General features: G+C 40.3%; 1 protein-coding gene across 1 annotated transcript in view; it reads right to left on the reverse strand.

Moving 5' to 3' along the window:
- The window catches only part of Nlk (nemo-like kinase), a 145,294-nt gene that overhangs the window by 8,377 nt on the left and 119,758 nt on the right, over positions 1-17,159 (reverse strand). The window contains exons 7-8 of the mRNA XM_005402771.2: positions 14,781-14,882; positions 2,324-2,410 (exon numbers count right to left, since the gene is read on the reverse strand). Of these exons, the coding sequence (XP_005402828.1) occupies positions 2,324-2,410; positions 14,781-14,882 (189 nt within the window). The remainder of the gene's footprint in view (positions 1-2,323; positions 2,411-14,780; positions 14,883-17,159) is intronic.

The following is a 17,159-nucleotide window of genomic DNA, read 5'->3' on the forward strand; positions in this document are numbered from 1 at the left end:
AAAGGGCTGGGGAGGCCCTGGATTCAAGTCCCAGTAGCACAAAAACAACAATAACAACAATGGCGACAAGCACTAAAGGCAAACCTGGTATAGGTGACTGATACGCTTTTTGGATCCTAATTTAAACAGAACATAAAGAATAAAGCATTTCTAACACACAGAAGGAAAATTTAAACCTAGGGCCTTTGCAAAATCCTCTACGCACAGACATTACCTTGGATGTGTGAATTTTCTGCAGCTCTAGTTTTATTAACCATATAAAAGGAGGTTCTTTATATGACATCTTTGTAGATAAACTTGCAAAATAAAATAGCAAACTAAGGATACTAAATCAACTACCTCATTATGCAAATTATGTGACCGAAATTGTCCTTAATGGTGGGAACTTGACCTTAAGGAGACCACGGAAGCAAGAGCTGACACTTTGTCTTGTTTCCAGTATCACTCCCTACACCGCACACCACAGTAAAAAATGGAAACAAAATAGGCTGTCACAGTGGTGCATGCCTACTAGGGAGCAGTCCCACCTACTAGGGTGGCTAAGCCAGGAGGATTCTGTTTGAGGCCAGCCTGTGCAATTTAGCAAGACCCTGTCTCAAAATAAAAAATAAAAAGGGCTGGGGGTGTAGCTCAGCAGTAGAGGGCTTGCCTAGCATCTGGGAGGCTCTGGGTTCAACTCCTCCTATTGTGAAACAAAAAGCAAAAAGCAAAGCCAGGTAAGACAAAAACAAAAATCCACTTTGTAGTGATCTGTCACAACATTACTGAGTCACCTTGCTTGTTTCTGATCTCCCAAGTAATAGCACCTAGACTAGTTCTCCGGAAGTTGTACCTCAAACAGAGCACTTTTTAGCCATAATTTCATCATGCTGATGTCTGGATTATGATCTCAGTGGACAGTTTTCTCATGAGAAAGGTTCTCTTTTCTCAACACAGGCCAATGGAATCTTAGTAACTTTGGTAATTTGGTGGTGTTTTTACTCACTTAAATACTTGTTGTGTTTTATATTTTGACTTCTTTGTGTTATTGTCAAATAATATATTTTTTTTCTTTCCCTTTTTCTTTTCTTTTTTTAAGACAGGGTCTCACTATGCAGTTCAGGCTGGCCTTGAGCTCACTTTGTAGCCCAGGCTGGTCTCGAACTCACAATGATCCTCCTGCCTCAGCCTCCCAAGTGCTGGGATTACAGGAGTGCGCTACCACACCCGGCTCATTTTCGTTTTTAAGTGATACCATTTTTAAAAAATTAAGTTTATTGGTACATTTTAGGTATATACATAGTAACAATCACATTCATCTAGGGAATTTACACCTGTACAGGATATAACGATTCTTTTTTCCCTGTTCCCCTACCCTCCCTTCAATCTCTCTTTCCCTCCTTATTTTCAAAAGCTTTGTTTCCATATGTTTTTCTTTTCTCTTCCTTCCTTTCCCCTTCCCTCCTCCCTGGTCCACTTCGCATCTGAATTATTTTCTTCCTATTTCCTAGTATCTAGTATACATTTTGGTCCTTATTTATACTTTTGGTTTTTCATACCAGAGAAATAATGCAGTATTTACACATGTGTCCTATTTATTTCATTAAGTGATTCCATTTTTGAGTCTTCTCTTTCAATAATTATTGGTATAAATGTGAATAATAAATATTCTTCGGATGAGTGAATAAATGAAGAGCTGAACTTATAGTGCAATTTGTATTACATAACAGAAGAGTTCAGTCTAGAAAGAGAATTTAGAAAAGCTATACTCCTTTCATTTTTGGTGGTACTGGGGACTGAACCCAGGGCCTCTGTGATAAGCTACATCCCCAACGCTTTTATTTTTTAAGACAGGGCTTTGCTAGGTCACTAAGGTGCCAGGTTGGGCTTGAACTTGGATTCTATGACTCAGTCTCCCAACTGTGCTATGATTATGTACCACCAACAGAAAAGGTAGCAACTCCAACCATTGCCCAAATAATCAGAAAATAAATGCTTCTTTATACAAAAACAATGTGCAGAGTTTTTCAGATTATCTTGAAGAATTTTCCTCCTGATTCAACTTGGTGTTAAACTCCCTTTATGGAATTTCTGTATAGTTCCTGTTGGGTGTCGTAGTGCACACCTGTAAATACCAGCACTTGGGAGGCTGAGGCAGGAGGCAGTGTGTTTGAGGTCAGCCTGGGCTACAGAGTGAGTTCAAAGGATTGATAACATGACTAAGCATGATTAAGATCAACACTGGGAATGAAACACCATCATTTACATTGCCAATCTATTAAAAGCAGAATGCTTATCTTAGAACATGTGTATTTTTAGAAATATAAAAATGAGCACTACTTACTGGATCAAAGACCAACATCCTGCAGAGGAGATGAACAGCTTCATGTGTAGCCTGGCTAGACAGGGTATAGAGTACAGGAAGAGATGGCTGTGAAAAAATAAAATTCAAATATTTCATTGAGTCTTGTGTATGTAGATGTGGAATAGAGTAAAAAAAATAGCCAGCTCAAAAGGCATGTGCACAAGTATGTCTATCACGAAAAGGGACGAGTTCTCCCCTCACGAGCCACTCTGCATAAGCAACAACTGTCACTGACTTCCAGTCGCATATTTTATACCATGCCGCATGATGATTCGCTGTAGGTCAGAGCATAAAAGAGCCTCTGAGAAATACAACTGATCCAGTAAACATGGTGGCTCCTGTTGGTCGTGTATCTAAGTGCTTTGGCAAGAAAGGAAGACCAAATATGCTTATGGGTGGGAGAAGAAGGATTTAAAATTCTGGCCACATGCAAAGTTAAGCATATAAAGTATACAAAGTATATTTTAGAGCAAAATTACCATAAAGGTGCTAAAATAGTAGTTCTAAAGGAGCTATCGGGTATAGGAATTTATCAGCTCTTCTAAAAAGAAACCCTTGCTCTGGCTGGTTCCACCTGAACTGTGTGTAGCACTGATTTCTCGCGCAGAGGGATCCCCGAGGCCATGCCTTGTCTCCGCGCACTGAGGCAGGGAGATGGCTTTGCTTCTGTGAGAAGTCAGAGCTTTTTATAAACTTCTGTATCACTGCTAGGAGGGGGACAGAGTGGGTGAAGAGCACCACTGCTTTTCACACAAGTAAATTCTTTATCTCTAACGTAAGAATGGAAGAATTAAGGAACAAAAATGTCTACACATACTTTTTCTAGTGGCTTAATTTAACCTTTGGCATTTCCTCCCCTCACCAAGTCTCAAAAATTCTAAATTCATGGCCTCACTATTGCCATGATTTTCAAATTATTAAATTTTTAAAAAGAAACTAATTTCTTATATCGGTAAATGCCTTTCCTAATGGCGTTTAGAATTGCCTCCTACTCCTGACCCTTCGGTGGCCTGACAAATCTGGTGGGCCAAAGCCTAGGAAAAATCAGCTCAGATAACAACGAAGTCAAAGCTTAGCTTAAAAGAAACTAATCTGCTGGAATGAGGACCCACTTAGTGGTACAGTGCTTGCCTAAGCAGAGAAGTCCTTGGGTTCACGTCTAACAAAAGCAAAACCAAATAAAATAACTAACCTAACTTTAGGGGGATCCACTTTACTATGCTTTGGGAAGTGCAGAGGCTCAAAGCCACAAACTACATTTTATCTGAATCTGGTCTTTTCTATTAGCTGTAAATATTTCTTCAGGGGTTCCTTGTAACTCTAAACTTTCAGGAAACAGTATCAGACTAGAGCAGCCTTTCATAGTTCTCTGCGGCTTCCCGTCTTGCATAATGGCCAGACTGCTTCATTATGATTACATAATAATAATATAATAATAAACTATCTCTAGGGTTGGGGGGAACCTCAACAGAGTTTTCAAAATATGTATGAACGCAGTGGTATCACCTTCATCCAGCCCTGATCTCTTCCGCAGACACTACTCACCATACTGATTTGGAGGCACAGCATTTACATTTAATGGAAGAGAAGAACCCTGAGCAGGTGAGACAGAGAGAGAGAGAGAGAGAGAGAGAGAGAGAGAAGAGCGAGAAGGACACGCAGCAGGGAAGAGGCAGAGGTGGAAACAAAGTGACAGAGAGACAGATGGGGAGAAGAAAGAAGACAGAGACAAAGACAGAAGAGACAGAAACAAAGAGACAGACACAGAGAGAGACAGGGGGAGAAGGAGGTAGAGAGACAGAGGCAGACAGGGAGGAGAGAGACAGACAGAAGGGGAGAAGACAGACGGAAAGACAGAGACAAGAGAGAGACAGACAGAGGGAGAGGAAGGGAAGGAGGGAGGTAAGAAGGGACGGAAGCTGAGACTGATTATGGTGACCACTAGAACAACACTATTATTTTTTTTTGGTTTTTTGGTTTTTCTCTGGTACCGGGAACCGAACTCACGACCTTTCGCTTGCCAGGCAGGCGCTTTGCCGCTGAGCTAAATCCCCAGCCCCGAACAACACTATTATTAATTTAGAGGCACGTCAGAAGCAGCTCCTACTGGCAAACTCTTCTGTATTTCCTGTAGGGATCCTGTCTTACAGTTCTAGGTTATCAACGGATAAAAATTCAAAATAAAACTCCTGCCACCTAAGCAGCATAATGCCAGTAGGAGCAACACTAGTGGCAACATCAGTAGGTTTCCTGTTGGTCAAGGTCGCCACACCACCCAAAACAGGAGGCAGAACCCTGGAAGATCTTATTGGACCTGGAGCACAGCTCAAAATCCTCCTATGACAACTACCAATACCAAGTATTTCACATATCTGCCTCCTTCCAACGAGAAAGCCACGTTGGGAAATCCAACAAGAACAACAGCAGGACATCTCAGAATTGGCAGGAGGTGCTGGTTTACCATGGGGACATTTTCTGCAGAATCAGGAGTAACAGATACGATTAGTTGGGGGCTGTAGGTCTGTCTTGTTACTAATTAGATAAGCCAACATGTCTGGACCTCAGTATCCTTAAATATAAAAGTAAGAAGGTTGGACTAGATAATCGCTGAAGTTTAGTTTAATTTTAAAACTATCAGACTTAATGGGATTATTACAGGTAGAAATCATTAAATTCATAGGACCCATATATAGTTGGTATTTAAATATTTGTAGGCCAATCTATTATTCCTTGTTACACTTACATGTTTGCAGATAGAGAAATATTTTTTATTTAACAATATGTGAATCACTGTAGCTCTGAAATTATCTGTATTAGTAAAGATAAGGGGGTGAGTCCAGAGTGCTGGTACACGCCTGTAATCCCAGCACTACAGAGGCTGAGGCAGGTGGACTGCTACAAATTCGAGTCCAGCCTGAACTAGATAAGGGGATAAATGGATAGAAAATGTAACTTAATTTGCTTTTGTCCATGAAAAAACTTTTTTGTGTGTAAAGTGATGTAATTTGATATTCTTGCAAGATTACTGGTTCCAGCTAGGCGTGGTCGCACACGCCTGTAATCCCAGCACTCGGGAGGCTGAGACAGGAGGATCGTTGTGAGTTTGAGACCAGCCTGGGCTACAAAGTGAGCTCAAGGCCAGCCTGAACTGCACAGTGACAACCTGCCTCAAAAAAAAAAAAAAAAAAAGACCAAAAAAAAAAAGATTATTGGTTTGATTTAAATAGCTACCCCTCTTTTGACTGGTTTGACAGCCAAATTCTACATAATTCTTACTAACCAAAGTGAGTGGATCAGTTACCTTATTTTTACAGTAGAAGTATGTTACAGTTTAGGGAAGGAAATACCAGGATAAGGACTAGAAGGTGTGGGTTCAAATACTAATTCTGCCATCATTAGACTTGTAAGTTACTTGAGCATTGGATTTCTTATCTATTAAACAATTGTACCAGCACAGGTATCCTTACCTACCAACATTGTTGCTAACCATTTAACATTCATCAAAATGTTTAGGCCTCAGGTTAGGTGTTTAGACAACAAAGATGAATAAGATCTCTTTGGTGGGCAAGAAAGACAGGTAGTATGTTTTTGTTTTTGTTTTTCTTTTGGTACCAGGAATCGAACTCACGACCTTGTGCTTGCCAGGCAGACACTTTGCCGCTGAGCTAAATCCCTAGCCCCAAGAAAGACAGGTAAATAAGCAGTTCCAGACCCACTGAATGGAGGGTAGAGAACAAATTAGAAGGTAAGATTTGTGAAACTTGAACATGACTGCATATGGTCAGGGGACTTGAGAAAAATCAAGTGAGTGCACTTTATGGTTATCTGGAAATTTAAGTGCCCCACCCCTTTCACTTTTTTTTTAAAGATATAACCCAGCAAATACATTAAAAAGAAAGCAGTGGAGGTGAGAGTAGGTGATGATGCCAGCCTCACAAGGACAGGAAGGTTATGAAGAGTGCTCTATTAATGACTATGATTACCTGCCAGTGATGGGAAGCGAGGATGAACTCCTAGACTTGGGCGAGAAGCCCTGTGTGCTCTGCCACAGTCTCCTGAATAACTGCAAGTATCGGCATGTGCCACTGTGCCTGGCCATGTGGATTTAATATAGGAAAAAGATGAACTCTTTTTCTTTTTTTTTTTCTGGTTGTACTGGGGATGGAATGCAGGGGTGCTCTAACATTAAGATACTTTTTATTTTTATAATTTTGAGACAGGAGCTTGCTAAATTACCCAGGCTGCTTTTGAACGTGCAATCTTTCTGTCTAAATGGCTAAGTAGCTGAGATTATAGGTGTGCACCATGGCTCTCAGAAAACTCATTTCTAAAAATCACTATAAGAAAGATTTTTCAGTACTCATAATCAAACACATTCATAACTGAATCAGAAACTTTCCAAATATTTTTTATGGAGTTATACAGGAAGCTCATTCTAAAAGGACTGCTATGGTAGTAAAAGGAGGCCTGGATTGCTGGTCCTCTTTGCAAACGAGTGTTGAAAAATGAGGTCAGAACATAGGAGAACAGACCAGAGAGCTGGGTTCCTGGCAAAGAACATCATCTGACAACCCAAATTGCAACAGGGCCTGAACTCAGGTGACTTTTCAGTTTTACAAGTCTGTAAGTCTTCCTTTTTTGCTTAAGTCAGTTTGAACTTAGTTTCACTGGAGTTTTAGCTAATACGCCACACAGACGTATGAGTATTAACCAACCAATACAAGTAAATTAATCTGAAGCAGTAAGCTGACTTTCAGAGGATAATCAACTACATTCTATGTATACTTGTATTCTTTAAAACAAGTCCTAATAAACAGCACATATTTATGTATATGAATAGAAGGAGTGCTCAGAAAGATTTCGCAAACTAATAGCAGAGACTGGAAAGACTGGAATTAAGGGTCGTACTTGAAGATGACTAATTCTCTGCACAATTTTTATTTCGTTTTACATGTACTTACCTATTACTTCATATATACAAGTGGAATTAAAAAAAAAAAATCTCCTGTGGAGGTGGAGGTGCCAGGCAGTATACACTGGCCTAAGAACAGGTTTTGGAGTTAGAGAGACCTATTTTTGAAATGTGGATTTCAATATAAGCATGTTATTTAAGCTCTGAATCTTCTACCTCCCAAGGGTAAAAAGGAATAATAATGGTATACTACAGTGCTGTTGTGAACATTTAATGAACTAATATATAAGAAGCATTTGGGCAATTCCTAGTATAAAGCAAACTTCTAATTACTGTTAGAGATTGTTACTAACAAAAATGTTTATCTGCATCTAACTCTGAGTAGTTACTTAAGCGAGAGCTAGTTAAATGAAGCTTGGTTTTTCTTTTTATATTCAGACTCAAAAACTTACAATGACTTTTAAAAAGTATCACACATTAATTTAAATATAAGCTAATATTACTTTTTTTAAAAAATGGTGTTGGGGATTGAACTTAGAGCCTCAAGTATGCTAAGTAAGTGCTCTACCACTGGACTATATCCCCAACCTCTAAATTAAGTAATTTAGGGTAAATACAGTAAGATAGAGCTTGCTCCATGAAGACTTCCAATTAGCTTAAGCAGTTTCCATGAAGATTATTAGTTTTTTTTAAGAGGTAGCAAGAGCAAGTATTTTCATTTATAGTAAGTAGAAATATGCTATATATCTCATTTTTCCTTGTTTGTAAGCTTAAAGGGAATTCACTTAAAAATTTCAATAGGCTTGTGTAGAGATTTCTTATTATATTAAGGCATAAAGGACCAAACCATATCAAATGCTTTTTCTGCATCAACTGATATTCATAAAAAATCAAGATGTTAAAATATTTTTCTATAGATGAACCATCCTTGCATTTACCCCAAAAAGGTGTAATTTTAGAAAACACAGACTTTTTCTGTGTCAGTGATCACTTTATGCTGAGTATTTATTGTTTAGTATATGCTAGGCAGTATTCTATGAATACATGGAGGTACACAGAGGTTGAATAACTTGCGTAAGGTCATAAGGTGAGTTACTGGTAGGGCCAAGACTCATACTGAATCTGTCTGAAAACTGTATTGTACAGCTCCTGGGACACCATCCAACATGTTACAATGTGCTGAGCCTGAGAGTGACACCACAGCCTTAATCACTGCAGTCCAGAGAAACACAAACTGTGTGTAGCGCTGAGCGGAGCACTACGCATTTTGCAGAACAGTCATGAGACACACAGGTACAAAAGTGATACTGTACGTCTTGGGGGCCAAATGAACTTTTTGAACTTGAAAAAATATCCATGTGGCTATATATACGAAATATACTTGTGTGTGGGGTTGTCTTCCAACCTCCGACGTAAAAAGTTGTAACATGAATAGGAAAACCTTCCAGCAGCTGCAAACAGGCCAAGGAACGGTGTACAGGGTATGCACTGTGGGGTTGGGAAGGACAGTGGAAAGTGAAAAGGCTAAATCTGACTGGTGACTTAAAAGAGTTTCAAGAGCCCATTAGCTTCTCTTGAGAGCAGTTATAAAGATCAAATAGCAAATGTAGATTGAAAATAATGTCTATACTGAGGAAAAGTGGAACCATTTACAGCCTACTATCATGGATATATAATTTCCTTCCTTCCTTCCTTCTTTCCTTCCTTCCTTTCTTCTTTCCTTTCTTCCTTCTTTCCTTCCTTCCTTCTTTCGTCCCTCCCTCCCTTCCTCCTTTCTTCCCTCTCTCCCTTCCTTTCCCCCTTCCCCCACTGGGTCTTGCTATGCAGTTCAGGCTGGGCTCAAACGCCTAGTGATTCTCCTCTCTCAGCCTTCCAAGTGCTGGAATTACAGGCACGTACCACCACACCCAGCTTGGCCTAAACTATAAAATCCTACAGGGTTAGTATTTAAAGACTATGACCACCCGTCAAAAGAGACCATTTCCAGCACTGGTTAAAAACCATCTAAAGAAAAGACTTTATTCCTTCTATTCATATACATAAATCAGACAACGTGGTACTACCCTTCTATTCATATACATAAATATGTGCTGTTTATTAGGACTTGTTTTAAAGAATACAAGTATACATAGAATGCAGTTGATTATCCTCTGAAAGTCAGCTTACTGCTTCAGATTAATTTACTTGTATTGGTTGGTTAATACTCATACTTCTGTGTGGCATATTAGCTAAAACTCCAGTGAAACTAAGTTCAAACTGACTTAAGCAAAAAAGGAAGACTTACAGACTTGTAAAACTGAAAACTGGCAATCTGTTTAGAGTATATATAGAATCTAGCTTTTGAGGACAAATGGACTCCTAATTTTCACCCTTCCAATTTTCTCTTCAAAATCAAAGTACTTATTCTTTTTTTTTTTTTTCCTTTTTGGTACCGGGAATCGAACTCAAGACCTTGCACTTGCCAAGCAGGCACTTATGCCGCTGAGCTATATCCCCAGCCCCATCAAAGTACTTATTCTGACACCAAGACTAGCCAGGGCTACCACTAATTTCTGTGGTGCTCCCTTAGGCCATCAAGAAACTTAGTGATAAACAAAATGATAAGAAGCTTAGTGATGAGTGAAACTCCAAGGGCATTACTACTTAGAGGCTAATTCGTGTAAAAACTTAAAAAGAATTCTGTAAACATCTCTGTCTGTTGGTTAAAGAAAAATGGGTTTCCCTGGACCTGTAATCCTAGCACTCTGGGTGGTTGAGGAAGGAGGACTTCAAGCTTAAACCTATCCTGGGCAATTCAGCTAGATGATCTCTCAAAAAATAAAAAAGGGCTGGGGATGTACTTCAGTACAAAGGCTCAGGGCTCCATCCCCAGTACTACCCCTGTCCCCAAAAAAGGAACCTTAAGTTTTCCTTCCCTCTCATGTTTGTTTTAGATTTTTTGGTCTTCTCGAGATAGGTTCTCACTATGCAGTTTGGGTTGGCCTTGAGCTCACTTTGTAGCCCAAGCTCGCCTCAAATTCCAACTTGCAGTGATCCTCCTTGCGCCACCACTCCCAGCAGTTTTAGAAAATCTGACATTTACTATTTTTATATAATTGCAAACTCTAAGTTTTAAAAATTGCCAGATTTTCACATTTCTAAGAGTAAAGTGATCACTTGCTTGGGATGCTCAAAGGAGTGCAGTGATTTTTGGTGTAGTCGATATTTTTGAACTGTTCTAGACACAGGAAGTCCTGCTCTCTCAGCTGCTATTTTGTAACTCTTTGACACAGGATTCATTAGTTGGCAACCATAAGCAATAGTTGAAACGCCTCTAGAGATGGAAGGGTAGTACCAGGTTGTCTGATCTTCACCACATTTTATTATTGGTTATCTGTTCTTTTTCTTCTTTCAAACAGGGGCTTGCTACGTAGTCCAGGCTGGCCTTAAACTCACAATCCTCCTGCCTCAGCCTCCGAAGTGCTAGTATCATTATGGGCTATCTTTAGCCAGGTTAGATTTACTGATCTGAGGAAGTCTGTGAAAGAGGAAAATTACTTTGCTACTTCCAAGGACACATTTACCATGAGGTACTGACAAACTGATATTTCTGAAGATGACTAATGGAACATAATGGATCTTGTTAGCACATTCTGCAATATAGAACCTCCCTATACGTTAAGACTTACTATGTTATTCCAAGGGTGTTGAGGCACTGAATTATTTGATAGTTCTAAACTAAATACAACAGAAACATGTTAACTGTCAGGGGACCTTCCCTCCCTTCTTTTTAATTTTTTTTCCAGTACCAGGAATCGAACTCATGACATTGTGCTTGCCAGGCAGTGTGCCGTTGAGCTAAATCCCCAGCCCCTTAGCGCCCCCCTTTCTTTTGGTTTTGTTTTTTCCTCCCTTCTTTTCTTTAGTAGTAATAGGGATTGAACCTAAGCATTCACACTGAGGTACATTCCCAACTCTTCATTTTTTTTTTTTTTTTTTTGAGTATTTTCCAGTACCGGGAATCGAACTCACAACCTTCCGCTTGCTAGGCAGGCACTATGCCGCTGAGCTAAATCCCCAGCCCCTCCCAGCTCTTCTTAATTTCTATTTTGAAATAAAGGTCTTGCTCAGGCTGGGACTGAATTTGTGATTTTCCTGCTTCATCCTCCCAGAATGCTGGGGTTACAGGTACGCACCATCACGACTGGTGTCTTAGTTACTTTTCTCTCACTGCTGAGACAAAATACCTGATGCCCAAAATTAAGGAAGGAAAGGTTTATTTAGCTCACAGTTTGTGGAGGTTTCAGTCCATACTCGGCTGGCTTCAAGGTAGAGTGGCACATGGCATAGGGCAATAGTTCATGGTGGTGGAAAACAGCAAAAGCAACAAGACAAAAAAGGCAGGAGCACGAGCAAGCCTCTTTCCTCCCTTATACTGTATGCAGGATACCCACCGTAGGGTAGGTATAGCACTTACACCCATAATCCCAGCACTGAACCACAGATCAATCAAAAACTCTAGAAGCCCGCCCCATGATTGCATGACTGCATGAGCCCCCAGGGCTGCATGAGGCTTTGGGGGGACATCTAAACACACACCATAACATTCTGCCCCTGGTCCCCCAAAGACTCATGCACATCCCTTTATGCAGAAGACATTTTAGTCCATCTCTAAGAGTTGCCAAAGTCCTAACAGTTTAAGCATTGTTGAAAAATCCAAGCCCCAAGACTGCTCTGAGATCTAAGGTGAACTCTTAGCTATGAGCCCCCATACAAATGAAAAGTTAAACACTTCCAACATTTAGTGGCACAAGATAAACATTATCATCCCAAAAGGTACAAAGGGGGGGATACAAAGCATTGGGATGAAAGCAAGTCCAAAATCCAGCAGGGCAAATATAAAGTCTTGTAGTTCCACATGCAACTTCTGAGGCAATCTGTGGTAAATTGTGAACTCCATAGGGCTTGGATGGCTCCATCCCTAGGGAACTTCTGATGGTTGTAGCTCCCATGGCTTCTCTCTTGGGCCTGCTTTGCTCCTTCCATACAACTTTCCTGAGATGATCCACATTCCTGGCTTTTCTAACCTTCTGGGGTCTCCCCTGCACCTTTGGCTTCTCATTCACAGCTTCACACACTGCCCGGCCTCCCAGGCCTTCTTCTGAAATCTAGGTAGAAGCCTTGTTAACCCCAGAACTCTTGCATTCTGCATGCACCTAAACCCAGCACTATGTGGGTGATGCCAAGGTCTGCTGCCAGCTGGAGCAGAAGCTAGGCTTTCTTCTCTCTTGGCTGTAGGGGTCAAGTGCCTGGATTGCTGAGCACTTTGAACCTGATTCTGAGGAACAAATTGTCTATGCTGCTACCATTCTGGAACCCAGTGCAGTTGCCACCATTTTGGAACCTGGTGCAGCTGCCACCACCATTCTGGAACAAGGTGCTCTGTGGCTTTCTCCTCAAAGCAAAGTCTTTCAGTTTTGCAGGTTTGACGCTGCAAAGAGTGGAAACTTACTGCTTCTCTTGATGCCCTCAGCCATCTTTTGTACTCTCCTGTTCCTTCTCAGCAATCAAGATCTCCTCAGCTCTATCTTTGCAGTCCACAACTTTACTGGAGCTTTTTCCTGGCCAAATGTACAATGTTTTAAATCATCCTGCTGGACTCTGTTTTTAATTTGCAACATAAATCTGGCTAAAAGCCCCCAACAATAGCTACAGCACCACTTCACCATTCGACTGCTTTGAAATTTCTTCTGCCAGATTAATTAGTCTGCCACCCTTAATCTTAGTCTCAGGCAAAATCCCTGGGCATGAGCAAATTGCAGACAAACTTTCTGCCAAGCCATAACATACATTGTCTGGAGTCCAACACCCTTCTTTCCAGCTGAAATTCCCAAACTCAGTCTTTACTGGCAGAATTTCTACCAGCCTTCTGGTCTTTTGAGCTCTAATCAGAATCTCCCATACAGAACAGCCTAAGGCATCCAGTGCTACTCTTTCAGGCTACATCTCTGAACCTTTCCAAACTCTTCCCACAAGCCATTCCCAAAGGTTTTTGAACCACATGGTCAGGTATAGTCATAGCAATGACCTCATTTCTCTGGTACCAAGTTCTGTCTTGGTTACTTTTCTCTCATTGCTGAGACAAAATACCTGACACCCAAAATTAAGGAAGGAAAGGTTTATTTAGCTCACGGTTTGTGGAGGTTTCAGTCCATACTTGGCCTAGGGTGGGTGTAGCATTCACACCCATAATCCCAGCACTGGACCACGAGTCAATCAAAAACTCTAGAAGCCTGCCCCCTGACTGCATGAGTCCCCATAACTGCATGAGGCTTTGGGGGGACATCTAGACACAAGCCATAACAACTGGCTATCAGCCATGATGAGCTTTAAAATATAAGCACGTATCTATCTTTACTAGCCTGGCCTGGTCTTAGAAGAGAACACACTGCTTGCCCTTTATGCCTGAAAATTGAAGCTCTAGACTTACTAGAATTACACAGAGGAACCTGTAAGGGGAAGGCAAGACTTGGACCAAATGTCTGGCTAGTAGTGCAAGATGAGTGTCAGTCTGTTATTTGGTACTACCAAACAGATCATCCAAATGCCCAACTTAAACCAAGGCAAAACTCAGGAAAATTAACTGCCAGCTCTTGAGTCTAAACCTTATCTGTTTGGTTTCAGTTTGGTGTTCCTAGGAAAATATTTCTCTTACTCTCTCTTCATAGTATTAAGATGTTTTGTCCAAAGGAGACTGGCTGACCTGGCTGGTTGTAAGTAACCTCACCACAAATCTGGCAATTTGTCTTCATACTTCCTTTCCAACAGTATTCACATCTGATTTTGTTTGGCAAGAGCACAACAGCAATTGTGGGGGGAGTGGTGTTCACCTGTAATCCCAGCACTTGGGAGGCAGAGGCAAGATTGCTGTGAGTTTAAGGTAAGCCAACCTTGGCTATACAGTGAGCTCAAAGCCAGCCTGAACTACATAGCGAGACCCTATCTCAAAAAACCAAAAAAAGCGCTAGACAAGGTGGTGCATGTCTGTAATCCGAGCACTCAGGAGGCTGAGGCAAGAGCATCCCCATGAGTTTGATGCCAGCCTGGGCTACATAAGCAAGTTCAAGGCCAGCCTGTACTATATAGCGAGACCCTGTCTCAAAAAAAGGTACAACAGTAATAGCTTCAAATTCCTCATTGAAGTAAGAGTTATCAGGGGATGTTGGCTCAGTATTTGGAAATGGTACACACATACTTAGGTCAAAGCTTGGCCTCCAATCACTTTTTCTAGACATATCAATAAGCCAGGAGAAATAAAGCCAAGGATCATTTATTAGCAAGTGTTACAAAATATGCATTTTCTCCTACGATATTGGGAATGCCCATATTTTATTTGGTTCAGCAAAACTTGAACATTTTCTTCTGTAGGGGCCACAATATAAAAAATAAATAAAATCTACAATACCCATTTAAGAACTCTCAATAAATTATTCTTTTAGAAGAGAATTCCTGCCCAACAGTTAGCAGACCCTTCCCCGACTTTACCTGCTTATGAGGACCCCTGAGTATGTGTGCCTTAGCGCCTTCACAAGCTGTCCGCATCGCTTCCAGTGATGGTGTGCCCAACAGATCCGTGATCAAATCCAACTACAAGGAAACATGGAATAGAGATGGCCAGGTCAGTGCACGGAACAAGCTTTCAATACTTTTAAATCACAGACTCAGAAACAAGGATCATATCTGGGGAGAGAAACCTTAAAGCAAGCAAGTTCTAGATTCACGGACAGGAGCCTCTACTTTTACTTTCTGGCCTATTAAACCAACCAACCAACCAACCAACCAACAAGGACATTTATTAGGAATCTATGTGATTAAAAAGCAAAAGAAAAAAGAAAGTATGTTCTGACAAGCATGGAATGCAAGACTAGAGCAATGCATGTGCTGTAACCCTTGTACCACAGCATCACCTACAGCCATACCACCCTGAACATGCCCGATCTTGACTGATACCACAGCATCTATGATTCTTTTAGAGGTGAAATGCTCTTCTCATGCTGGCTAATGATTGTACTTTTCAAAGAGTTAATGAATGTATTCTGATACTTCAAATGGATTCAAGCTCATTAAGAGGTGAATCCACAAATCAGATATATGTGATTGCATAAATACTCAAAGCAATCATATCTGAAATGAAAGCTAAGCTCACAATGTTTGGGGCAGTACACAATCTTTACATTCTAGTCATGCTACAAATCTTGTACACTGGCAGAAAACTGTGTTACTTAAAAAACTTTGATATTGAATAAGGCCACATTTAGGTAGCTGGGCAAACAAATAAGACTGATAAAATGGTCTCTTGGAAACAAGTTTTTGTAGGTAGCAAACTACCTTATCAATTTTCTGCAATGCTACAATTATTCTAATGACATAACCTAATTAATAATAGCATTTTATTTGGATCCCTCCAGGATGAGAAACTTACCCAGTGAACACAATTTTATGCACTTATCTAAACCATGGGGCATCCATTAGCTCCACTGCCATTAGCTTCACTAATGGAGATACTTAAGAAGTTTGCTTTCTACCGAGGAAAGACCTCTTATACACTTTTCTCTGGGAAAAGTGTGAAGGTGATACTTTTAGGTCTCCAACCACCACACTAAAGGCAGAAGGAAATGACTCACATAGGGAAACAACCAGAACATTGTCCAAAATGACTCACATCTGTTATGAAGTCGCTGGTAGTTTAGTACTTAGGGTATTTATTCCTCAAAGATACAGAGAAAAAAGCAACAGAAAATAACCACTTTCTTATACAAGTTAGAATCTCTATTCTATACCTTGATTCTCACCCTAAAATGTAATGACAATAAATAGATATGAGTACTCCTTTAATGGCTGTTAGACTGGCAAGCTCAAGACTTATGTATTTCTGTACAAAATAAGATATCTGAATTCCATTCCAGTTAGTCTGTGTTCCTTTACATACTCTTTTCAACATCAACCCAAGATCCTTGTTTAAGACATAGGATTTGAACATCTCTATTACTGTCTTTAAGCTTTTCTGTAAGGTAATAGTCATTCATTTTATGACAGCTTATGTTCAGATATGACAGTCTTACATGTAAGTCTGTTACATTCTATTTTCTAAAGAAATTGAATAGTAAAGTGGTCAAGTGCATCAATTTATTTATAAAGTTACACAGTAGTCAATGTGAACTATTACATCTTAACACTCCTTTACTCAAAATGCTTTTCATTACACTTATAGTAAAGTCCAAAGTGCTTATCAGGTCATGAAGGGCAGGTCTTTCTCTTTCCCTCTGACATATCCTATCTATACGGGCTCTTTCCGATCATATCATCCTCCCAATGTGCTACAGGTTTTCCTCTTTAAGGGCTATATTATGGTGGTTGTGTTGTCCTTCTTGGAATATTCCTCAGTATCCTACTCTCTCAGTATCCTACTCTTTCATTTCACATGGATGAAATGTTAGCCTGCTTGCTATCATTCTGTATCCCTAATCTGGTGTCGTATTTTTTTTTTTCATTCTTAGAATGTATCATTATTTGGATTATATATTTTAATTTGTTTGTTTGCTTTGATACAGGGTCTTACCTTGAACTCACTATTGTAGCCCAAGCTAGCCTTCAAATTTGTGGTGCTTCTCCTCTCAGCATCCCAAATGCTAGGATTACAGATGTATGCCACCATGCCTGGCTTGTACATTTATCCCTCCCGTGAAAGTTTCATAGAGGCAGGACTAACTTTATTTTATTTACTGCAGTAGCCCTAACATCCTGGCACACCAACTGTATCATAATTACTAACATTCAGTGAGTGCTTACTACATGCCAAGCCTTATTTTCAGGTTTGCTACTTTACTTATCTGCAGTGTGAAGAGATCCCCCCTCCCCCACAAA

The sequence above is a fragment of the Chinchilla lanigera genome, unplaced genomic scaffold (genome assembly GCF_000276665.1).
Source record: "Chinchilla lanigera isolate Chin_1 unplaced genomic scaffold, ChiLan1.0 scaffold00080, whole genome shotgun sequence".
NCBI lineage: Eukaryota > Metazoa > Chordata > Mammalia > Rodentia > Chinchillidae > Chinchilla > Chinchilla lanigera.